Genomic DNA, 12139 nt, shown 5'->3' on the forward strand with positions numbered 1-12139 from the left:
CTAGAATGCATTATATTTAAGAACAAAATTTGAATGCTAGAATACACTATATTACAGGACGAAGGGAGTACATAATAAGTAGGGAAAAACAAGAGGGGCGTAAATTGTAAGCTTAACCTCGTAGTATAACGACTTGTGAGTTGTGACACGACCCTAAGCGCAAAAGTTTGACCGGCCGACTTCAAAATTGAGACTCAACCTTAGTAGATATAGATACTAAAAAGGATCGACGTCAAGCATGTGGGAGAGGCAGCTCTAGCTATAGGTAGGAGCATAGGCGCTGTCGAGTTTGTCCACCACCGGCGCTAGCTTTGGGGATGGCCTAGCTCCCACTCCCACAACAAGCTTGTCGACAACAGTGCTTGTCATGGCCTTCGCGACATGCTCCGACGACACTTGGGAAAACCTACATCCAAAATGGGAGTTGGGCTGCACGCCCCCCCCCCCCCCCCCCAAACATGGACTGAGCGGTGGCGGTGGAGGATGCCACATCTACGTTCGAGAGAGCGACAACAATGGAGGAGAACGTAATCATGTTGGAATCAAGCGGAACCAAGTGGTGACATGGTGGAGAGACTGCGAGAATATAGAGGTTGTTTGTTTCCCCGCCTTCATATGCCACGTCATATATATGTATGGCCGCCACAACAAATTTGTCTCGTGCTTGGTTGGTGAGTAAGATAAGGTGGCCACAGATAGGCAAAGAGTAAAAGCTTCAATTCAAGAATCTCGCCACAGTCTCTGGCACCGAATTTGGACGCCACACTATGTCGCCGCAGCAGCTGTGTTGTAGAAAATGAAGGCTGGTGTCTAAAGTTCTAAACAAACCCATAATGGGGGTTGCAGCGGCCAGTACGAAGATGGAGACATGCATGTGAAGTGGAGGTAGATTTTTTTTTTTCATTTCACAGGCAACAAGACAGGAGCAGGATCCATTTTAATTAATACCCTGAAGTGGTCTTACAACAAATACGCAATGATCTTATAGCCAAGCAAATGCTAATGTGGAGAAGAGAAGAATTTAGCTCTCATACAAGCAACAACACAGGGCCCACAGATCAAGTGAATGTTGTGAATGCGAGTAGAATTAGGAAAGAGAATGTGAATAAAACTAGTGTAAAAAGTTTTTTATAGACAAATAAGAGGCTATTAGTGTATAATTTGGTTTCTTACAACTTAGCTAATAAGCCATACACTAGCCAAATAAGAGATTTTTTTAGACAACTGACCTTATCTTAGGTGGGACCTACCTTAAAGCTGAGAGGCTGCTAGCAGGAATTTTCTGTGTGCTGAGTTAAACCACTCTTTGATTGGAGGATCTCACTAAAAGACAAAGTCAAGTCTGATTGTTTGCTGGACGTCCTTTGGCACCTCGAGATTCGAGCGATGCTCCCGTGCTCTGTTTTTTCTTTCTTTGATGAAGGAAAGAACCAAAGCCCAGAGGGACGAATCGCCACGTCCTCCAGAGACTCCAGTCAAGCTGCAGGAGACTAGCAGAGCTGAGCTGCCCCCAAACAGAACCGTCACAAAAAATAAAAAGAAAGGACTCGACGAAAATTTCGCAGCCATAGGCCCCGCTCCCTCCGGGCGCAGATCTTTTCTCGCTCCCCTCTCCCCGCCGATCACGCCGGCGGCGCGTCGGGGCCTGACGACCACGATCACGGGCACGGCCGCCTGGCGTCGTCCCTGACGGCGCGCTACTCAGACTGGGTGCTGGAGGCGCTGGACGAGCTCCCGGGGAGCTTCCTGCTCACGGACCCCGCCCTGTCGCGCCACCCCATCGTGTACGCCTCGGGGGAACTCGCCGCGCTCACCGGCTACGCGCCGCGCGACGTGCTGGGCCGCAACACGCGCGTCTTCCAGGGCGCCGCCACCGACCGCGCCGCCGTCGCCGGCGTGCGCAAGGCCGTCCGCGCGCACCGCCCGCACCAGGCCGCGCTCCTCAACTACCGCCGCGACGGCGCGCCGCACTGGGTCCTGCTCCACCTCGCCCCCGTCTTCCACGCCCGCGACGGCACCCTGCTCCACTTCCTCGCCGTCCAGGTGCCCATCGCGCCCGCTGCTGCCACGCGCGGGGCGACGTGCCACGCGCCGGGGCCGTTGCTCGCCGCGTGCCGAGACGAGGCCAGGGTCCGAGAGGATCTCCCCTGCGCCACCCACGCGGGGAAGGTGTTTGTCGATATGGACAAGAGAGGTCAGTGTGGCTGCCTGTGTAGTACTCCTAGTATGTTGCACTAGTAAATTACCCATTCTGCTCGATTTTCCCTTGAGTTTCAAACATTAATTGCAAGCGAGTTCAATTAGAGCCCTTTGTTGCCTTGTTCCTAAAGCTGAACATATGTTCCAAGATTGACCTGCATAAGACTGCTCATGAAATCGTCCCTGGTTGATAATTATAGTTGCACTACTCTCATTTGTGGGCATGGACAGACAAACCGCTGAATAAGTAGGTTTAGTGGTAGATTACTCAGAGAGTTAAGAGTACTCCCGTGCTCTAACACCTAGTCTTGGTTCGAAGTCTGTTAATCATGGTTATACACATATACTGGGCCTATTCTCCCCAATGTGGACTATGCAGAGTTGCACGCACAAATGCATATATGTGGTAGCTCTTTCCTTAGGTAGTGCTTACATGATTCCTTCACCCCCCAAAAGAGAAACTAATAGGTTTTGGGATCAGGACAAATCACATTTATGTGATTTCCTGACTGAAGATTCAGTAGCCTGCAGTAGTTTACAAGTCTCCATAAACTTTCTTGTGTTTGCCTTAGTATATCAATTTGAGCTGGGGTCTCATTTTAATGTTTTCACTCTCACACAAGTATCGAACAAAACATAAGTGAACCAAGTTGTGAGTATCTTGTTGCTAGTTTGCTGTTGCAGGGTTGGAGGCCGAGAACCGCGTGTAGCTAGTGACCATGAGCAAGAGATGGCAACAAGTACGGCTAACAACATTGTCTCTGCGCTGAACCGCTACAGCAAGCTTACTGGTCTAGTGGTCAGCAGCAAAAGATGCAGCTCGATTGGCATCCCAGCACTCAGTTCGTCATTAAACCTCTCTCTCGGTAGAATCAAACAGAGCTTTGTATTGTGAGTTGTTTGCATATCTTGTCCATTATTTTGTTGCCTTGTCTTATTTTGTGCTCAAAACATTGCATCTGACTCTATTCATGTGTGCTTCATTATTAAATTGATCATTTTGAACTGATCACAGGACTGACTCCCACCTGCCTGACATGCCAATTATTTATGCTAGTGATGCTTTTACATCATTAACAGGTAGTTGTTCTTTGACTGTTAGTACCAGAGTATGCATTCTAACAACTTTTTGAAGTATGTAATATGTGAAACTTCCGATATATTACTGTTATCTTTTATATATTGTTTTCACTGGATCAAGTTAATCAAACTGATTGTGTATACTTGGTGCATGCTTACACAAAACTCATGTCTTTTGGGATTATCATGTGAAAGAAAGAGCAAATTTTCACCCCCTGCAACAGACAGAATCCTGGCATGGTTTTTATTTAAGATGGGGGTATGGGCTACATTTTTAATTTCCTTATAAAATGATGTAAAAAATACAATTTGAAACCTCTGTTTTTGGTTATGTTATTGTGTTGACAGACTTATTAATGCACTTTTCGCGTATACCTAACACAGTTTTAATGTAAGTTGTTTACAGACGATACATTTCTTTCTTTGGTAGTTGTGCATGCTAGAAGGGCGGGCCTGGTGCAAGCGGTAGAGTCTTACCGCATGTGACCGGAAGGTCCCGGGTTCGAGTCGCGGTCTCCTTGCATTGCACAGGCGAGGGTAAGGCTTGCCACTAACACCCTTCCCTAGACCCCGCACAGAGCGGGAGCTCTCTGCACTGGGTACGCCCTTTCGTAGTTGTGCATGCTAGTAGTTGTGGTTCCTTGAGTGATTTTTATTTTGGTTATAGCCTGCCTATATTGCCAACTTGACATCGGTCCATTACTCTGGTGGCTATGCATTAGATTTCACTAGGAAAGCATTTTTATTACAGGCAGGACTTATGTTGCTCTTAAACTTTAACTTTGTCAGGTTACTCAAGAGAAGAAATATTGGGCTGTAACTGCAAAGTCTTAAACGGTCCAGGCACTAGCTTGGAGGTTTTAGAGGAGGTGCGGACCAGGATTAAATAGCTTGTATGACCACATTCCCCATAATATTGCTTACTTTTAAAATTTTCTATTCAAAATTGGACGTACAGATAAATCAGCATATTTGTTCTGAGCAGGCATGCACAGTGGATCTGCTAAGTTACAGGTGCGTTCATGCATGTTTGTACTGGTAGCTAACAGGACAGCTTGTGGAAAGAACTTGACAGAAGTTTTGTTGCCTCTACTTTCTATCAGGAAAGATGGAAGTTCATTCTGTGATCTTCTACATGTATCTCCTATCCGAGATGCTTCCGGCAAGGTTCGCTTACATCTTTCTCAGGTCTTTCCTGAAAGAAGCTGTTTCTCAGATGAATTAAACAATTACTACACAGTTTCTATGTCCGTGTACAATGAAGCTCTTAAGTGAATAGATTTGCAGTTTGCTATCAGTCAGATATTCTGCTCTTGCAGTACAAACAGCTGTTCGGGAGGCCGTATCGTATCGTGGATTATTTACTGCTGGCTGGTTTGGTGTGAGAGAAAAACACTGTTCCTGGCTGGAAATTTACGATTGTTTACGAGCAAGCGAACAGGCTTGTAAAGTAACTGCTTAGCATAACAACAAAGAAAATGAGTTCATTTTGAAGGAAAATTCATGGTAAGTACACGATGTTGTTGTGATTATGTAACCATGTGGAATTAAGTAAAGAAAAGGAAATAGAAGCTGCAGAAATTCTTCAATTCCATTGTTTATTTTCATGTGCCCAATTACTTGGTTCATTTGACACAGACTGCATTAAGTTGAAGCGTGGTGCAGTTTTGACCTCACAACTTTTGTGGTCAGTTGATAGCTGACTGTTCACGCACAGTACAGTAGTAAGTTTGGGTGTAAACTAGTAGGAGAGAATTTCATTTGTCTGGAGCTGAACTTCCGAAGTCCACAGAATTTGATTTTTGTTAGGAATGTATGATTATGACGGCAATGGAGACTATATTGTCGTACCCGGCCCGTCTGAAAATGACCTGCCCTGCATCTGTATCTGTAGGCTGCCAGGCTTCAACAATGGCACCTAATCTTATCTCTAAACTCTTGTGTCCGATACACTGGCACGAGCCACGAGTCTAGCGGTCCGCAGCCTCTGCAACCGTATTCATACGTACGTGCGTGGAGGTTCGGACATTTGTGGTAGCTCACCACATCACTGTCAGCAACTGACACGTGATATACTACTAGTACTAATAGCAGTTAGGCCAAGCTAAATCCTTCTGCCACCTCTTAGCTCGCTTCATATCGATGCGTCGTATGAAACGAGAGGATCTAGAGATGAGGACGCCGAGATATTTCGTTAGGTCAAACAACGGCGTGCACGCCCGCCGCCGACCGACGAGGTAGCTGCCGCGAACTCACCCAAGTGGACGCACGAGCGAACGGCCTCGGCGCCGCCGTCTCTGTCGCGTAGTACATACGTCCGGCGAGCCGTGGTGGGGAGGTCATGGGCGCAAGGAGTTTGTCTCGCCGGAACGGACGCACGACGCCGCGGTTTGCACCACAGAAAGGTACCCGAGGTCACGGTCCTGGGGTGTGGGTAGCTGCCGCCGAGGACGGACGCCACGGCGAGATCGCTAGCACTGTTCGCTCTGTTAGCCTTTTCAGCTTTTTTTTTCTCAATCAGAACAGTATTTTTCTCTCACAGTAAATCAGTTGTTCCGTCCGATCTCACAGTAAATCAGTTGTTCCGTCCGAGCTCGTTCTATGAGGGTCAGGCACCCGGTCGCCGTCCTGGTGACGGTAACGTTTTCTTTTCTTGACCGGCTGATGCTAACGTTATGATGTCGTGGAGAGCAGAACACATGTGTAATGTAACATAGGGGATGCGATTGCTAGTTCCCTGACGTGCGTTCGGGCACCGCCTGCAGGGACCGCTCATACCCCCTCTATTTTCCACCCACATGCACGTGGGGGCGTCTGCGCCGGCTCAGTGGCACCCCAACAACTGCAGCTTTTATAATATCCAAACGAAACACTTACAACATACGTCTGAAACGGCTGAAAACACTTGTAACATATGTCTGAAACACTTGTAAAACACCTGAAAACATTTGAAAGCCATTGCAAATATATGCAACATCCGTATAAAACACTTGCAACATATATCTATGAACATATGTAATATCCAGGTAAAATATTCGCAACATACGTTTATAGCCATTACAACATATGCAACATATGGATCTACTTTTACAACATCCATATGAAACACTTGCAACGTACCTCTAAAACATCTGGAACACTTGAAACATACGCCTGCAACATGTGCTTTCATTGTAGTATCTACTTGCTGCTTGGATGAACGAATGCTCATCGACGCGCGCAGATCGATAGACCGAACTAAATTATTTCTACTATTTTTTCCTCTAAAATTTTATTTTTTTTCGAATTCTTGAATTTCTGGAAGACACTGAACCGAACCGAACATTCTGAAATGACCGAACACCCACCCCTGCTATACAGAGGTGGTTAGCATTGGGGCCGTTGGAGATGGTAGAACGTACGGCTAGGGACCTAGCGTGAATTTCTACATGGGTGATGGGCCCGACAAAATGGTAGATTTCCCGGTAGACGCGACCGTTTGTGCGATTCCGCAGCAGCACATTGACACAAGTGAACGAGCTAGAAAACCTACGACCACGGATTGCTTTTACCTTACATAACCTGTCGAGCTGCAGCTAACCAGCCAGCGCGAATGTCGTCGTCACACACGCACACCAAACACCACCGCACCCCTGCCGCCGAGGGAGCAAACAGTCCGCCCGTTGTCCTGCCCGTGCAATCTCTGCCAGAGAAGCAACGGCATGTATACATGCATGCGACGTGACCGTGACATCCGCCGAGCGCGTACAAGCCGCCGACGAGCGACGATAGGCACCGGCTGGCTAACCTCTAGATCGATCGACCAGCCGTCGTCAGGACTCAGGGTCAGGCCGGCAGGCCGGCCGGCCGACGGGGACGGAACACGAAGGAGCCGGGAAAACGGCCAGCCGGCCGCGTGATTGGCGGCTCCAGTTGGCGCGTCACGTACGGTCGCAGCGCGCCGCCGCCGCCTGCTGCCCGCCTAGGACTGGACTGGGAGGAGTCTGGGACGTCGTCGTGGCGACCTCGGTGTCGCTGCTGCCTGTCCGTGCCCTGTACGGGGTGCGGCGCGTTGAGCACGCCGCCGCGACCGGCCGGGACAGGGGCACAGGGTCGCGAGTCGCGTGGCCCAGGTGGCACGCTTGGGTTGGGCTGCATGCGTCCTGCTGGATATGCACGAATGGGAGATGGCGGTCCAAAATTTGTATACGTTTGGTTTAGTGACAATATGGATATATTCTCTGATTATATATGCTTTATGAAGCTGCCAACAAAAAACTTGTGGGTGAACTTATCCATGTTGCATGCTGGGGCTCTTGCTCACGTGGCAGCAACAATTAATGGTTGCATGCAACCTTCAAACAATTTGATCTCCTACAAACCATTTATAGCATTTGTGACACGATAACATCGTTGTATCCGTTTTATTTAAATCTATAAAATAAGATATCACATAATTATGTTTTGGGGAAAAAAGACAAGTGGTTCCGTATGACATAATTGGCATGGCTATCCTCATCCATCCAACCAAAACAGAAAAATAACTAGCCCTGCCTCGTCGCGCTCAACAGATATTCATTCAACCAAACAGAAAAATAGCCCGTTCCATCCATCTAACCTAACATGAAGCATGGATAAGCATATCTAGAAATCCATGGATACACATATCTCATCCAACCTTTCTCAAACCAAACACACACTATACTAGCCCACAGGGGATGAGACTTGAGATTTTCTTCATGCTCTTCACCTAAACTTCTTGCCTGGATAGAACTCAGAACGTGAATATGAGAAACGATAGTTCTCTCCTGAAATACAAGGGACCGAGTTTGTCGCGAGTCAAAATATACGAAGCTTGATTACATTTTAGATACATTAATTATGAAATAGGATTATATTTGGTATGGTAAAAATTGATAGTCTTCTCTTTGACTTTATTTAGACATATAACATATTGACTCAGGATAAATTAAATTTGGATCCCTGCTTCAGAAGAAGCAAGGGAGTAGTAGTTTAGTTAGTCGATAAAGTTGTGTTAGGGCTTGTGCTAACAAGGGAATTTCTTGCTATCACATGAGAGCCGCCAATCCAGTTCACCAAAGACTAGCCGGCCAGTCAAGGCAAAGCTTGCCGGAACTGAACTGACCCAAAGCTGTCTCTGTCCAGCGTGTACGAGCTCGTTGTTGCGTGCTTCGAGCTCAGTCCTTCCATCCCTGTACACACTGCACTAAACCCGGCCGATCGGTAGTCCAGCAACGAATTAATAACGCACGTGCATTTTCTTTTTCTCTGGGATGGGATCGAAGAGCTAGCGCGGGCGCACTGACCGAAACGAGACCAAGTGCCTGCCCCCGGCCATGCACTCGCTTGACGTTCCGGCGCACATGGTGGCTGGCTAACCATGCATAGTACTGTACCTCGATCGACGGCGACGTCGTCGACGAAACGACTCCCACGTTTTCTTTGCGCCTGCTACCTCGCCGGTTCGCGGCATTCGCCATACATGGAAAAGGTAGCTACGCAACTTTAGTTTGCTCTCCCTCTGTATATTTACGCTTTGTTTAGTTCCCACCCCAAATTCCCAAAAAAGTGCTACAGTAGCTATCACATCGAATCTTGCGATACATGCATGCATGGAGCATTAAATGTAGACGAAAAAAAAACTAATTACACAGTTTGGTTGGAAATTACGAGACGAACGTTTTGAGCCTAATTAGTCCATGATTGAACACCATTTGTCAAATAAAAACGAAAGTGCTACAGTAACCCAAATTCCTAAATTCAGGGAACTAAACCCGCGCTTATTTATTTTTGACCGGAACCCTCTATATATTTATTGTCCACCGCTCTCTTACAAGATACCAAGTGGATGGATCAGAACGGAACATGCATTGCATCTGATGAACCCGGGTCGCGATCTCAAGGACAAAGATTGATCGGTTAATTACAAGGTGAAGATCGATCGGTGTCAGTCACTGAGCGCATGCAGACGCCTTCGAAATTGCTAGATAAATGCCACTCAGGCACTCAGCCAGAAAGCCGACCAAGGCGGATGATTTTGCAGGTTGCCTTCTTCAGTCGATCGGTACCTAGCGCCACTACTTAGCCAGCCGGTAATTAATTAACAGCAACCAGTAGCAGTAAGGTGGTGTTCGGATCTGGTAACTAAAATTTAGAAGATATGTTGGAAAGATGTTGCATGTGGTGTTTGAATACTAATAAAAAAACAAATTACATAATCCGTCAGTACTCTACGAGACGAATTTTTTAAACCTAATTAATCCGTCATTAGCACATGTTTACTGTAGTGCCACATTGTCAAATCATAGACTAATTAGGCTTAAAAGATTTATTTCGTAAATTAGTCACAAACTATGCAATTAGTTTCGTAATTAGTCTATATTTAATACTCCATGCATATGTCAAACATTCGATGAGACAACGAGTAAAATTTAGAAGGTGCAACTGAACACCACCTAACTCCCCTGTAGTTTCCGAGTTAACTAATCACGCAAAAACCAACGTGCCAGAAGTACAATCATCACCCAGATCGGCGTCATGGTTGGCGAACATCTGGTTCCATGTATCGCTAGTGCTGGCCGCCATCATCCTCGATGGGGCAATAAAATGTGTATGCGTGAGAGAAGCCCCTCTTATTCATGATACGTGTTAATCAAACTTTTGTACCTTTGACTATTGTAATTCACTTCTCATATATTTTAGGTGCCTAAATTTAAGATAATTTCATGCAACGCTCTTGTACAAACAACTAATACAAGTAATTAAATTGTTACTTTTGTAATTTATTATTTGTCTTTGTATCATAACATATCAAATTTTTTGTCCTTATCTAACTATATAAACAATTGTGCGGTTAATTGTCTTTGTGCCAGTATAGATCAGATTTTATCAAGTTTTTAGTTTTGTCTAACAAGTTTTTATTCTCAGAATAAAAAATTGCAATTATGCCTACATAAATTGCAACAAATAAAGCTACAATTTTAGTATAAATATATGCAATAATTGTCGCCTGAAAGAAAGTTAAAATTCAGGTGCCTGAATTTTAGCAAGTTCCATTGTAATTACTAGTAAGTTGGTCCATGGCACCGTGCCTAACTTTTATTGTAATATTTATTTTTTCTTGAAAATAAATTCTGTTAAAAAAATAATTATTTGTTTGATTGTAATCTAACTGCCCCCCCTCTCTCTATGTGCCTTTTCCTAATACTTTTTGGCGAGTTGAAAAACTCTACGGTTTTGGGAAGAAATTCTTGGAGATGCTCTAATACACTAACTGTTTGTTTAGGTTCCTTTTCCTAGATATGGAGATCAAATTACTATTTTTCTATAATTATTTCTTATTTATTGATCATGATTTGTATGGACTACTTATTTGGTCATTTTTTACAATTCATTTGGAGATCAAACTGTTACTATTTTAACTCAAAATTTCTTTTGTAATTGTGTTTACATGGCCCCTTTATTTAGGTATTTTTCTTTCCAACTCGTATGAAAATTGACTTGCCATTTTTGCATAATTTCTTTAATTATTATGTACACCAAATTAATTAATTATTGACTGTGTTAGGCATGGGCTCTTTGGATTAACATAGGTCGTTACATCATCATAAAGTCCAACAATATAAATATTCGTCTTTATCTCGATTAGCATGATGTATATTTTAATTTGAAGCCATTCGATTAACATAGCAAATATACGATGTAGATTCACTCACTACAAAAAGTATTTGTAAAAATAATATCTAGTGATATAATTTGAAATATCATATTGTTTTTCCTGACAAAAGTTTCACCTCGTAGACCATGTTCGATATGTAATATAACGTATTTCTTTGAGTGCGACCGTGAGAGGGAATAAAGATATGAGACGGTAAACGGGTAAAGTATGGACGCATCATCAATTGTGAAGTTAACAAGGTTAATTTAATTCTACGTGCGCGCGGCACACGTCGCTGTCGGCCGTCGCCAACCACACGCAGGCACGCAGAATTTACTGGTCCTCGTCACTAGTAGTACCAGTAGCTTATCGTGTTACCGTGCCACGACTCACCCGCCACCCGGTGACCCGGACGTCGGCACGGTCACTTTTTCTGGCTTCTGCTGCTGCACCGGCCGGCGGCGTGGAACCGGCCGACGATATGATGGCTCATGGCTACCTCGCTCGATCAATTCGTCGTCGGTACTCGATCAATTCGGAGAAAGTGAGACCAGCTTCAATTCGCCGTCGTCGGCACTCGGTAGTCATGCAACGGATCGGCGCGGCCGGTAAATCTCTGACAGGTGTCGCTTGCCTCCGGCCGGCCAGGTGCATGCACCGTACGTACGTACCGTGCCCAAAGTGCCAGTAATGCGCTCGATCGACCCGTCAGGAATATCTAGACCCCGGACGCTATTTTGGACTGCTTCGTTTTGGAGTTTGCACAGCCACGAACGCTAGCTAACTCTGACTACACGAACCAGATACGTACGTATACGTGTGGTAACATAGGACGGCGCCCAATGCAAGAATAATTTACATGCATGCTGGACAGTCAGTGCGCGGTCACCGCGCGCCCGGCCGGAACCAACGGCCGGCGGGCGGTCTCGGCTCCTAGCTAGCTGCTTGACTAGGGCTCGCTTGTCCCGTCGAAACTTCCAAAAGTTGGTCACGCCATTCGACACGTGCAGACGCATCTGAGAATCGAACGAACCTTCTGCGTGCGCTAGATGCCCCTGTGTGAAAGATCCATGAAGAAGCCTGGCTACTAGTCTGCTCGCTCAGTTCGCTTCAGAGACTTGAGCTCTCATCGCCTCATCATCAGCTAGCAGCAGTCCACAGACGACGATGTGCCAGCGTCGTCCGGGCGCTAGTATAAATTGC

The 12139-nt window shown here is 45.8% G+C and overlaps 1 protein-coding gene across 1 annotated transcript; it reads left to right on the forward strand.

The window, feature by feature from the left end:
• Positions 1-1536: 1536 nt before the first annotated feature.
• Positions 1537-4868, forward strand: LOC136460178 (protein TWIN LOV 1-like; the record flags this gene model as incomplete). Its single annotated transcript, XM_066459987.1, has 7 exons — positions 1537-2194; positions 2871-3090; positions 3215-3279; positions 4069-4148; positions 4238-4293; positions 4383-4446; positions 4599-4868. Coding segments are annotated over 7 exons (1209 nt in total), but the record flags the coding sequence as incomplete, so codon positions are not given.
• Positions 4869-12139: the final 7271 nt, after the last annotated feature.

This window comes from Miscanthus floridulus, chromosome 6 (genome assembly GCF_019320115.1).
Source record: "Miscanthus floridulus cultivar M001 chromosome 6, ASM1932011v1, whole genome shotgun sequence".
Lineage (NCBI taxonomy): Eukaryota > Viridiplantae > Streptophyta > Magnoliopsida > Poales > Poaceae > Miscanthus > Miscanthus floridulus.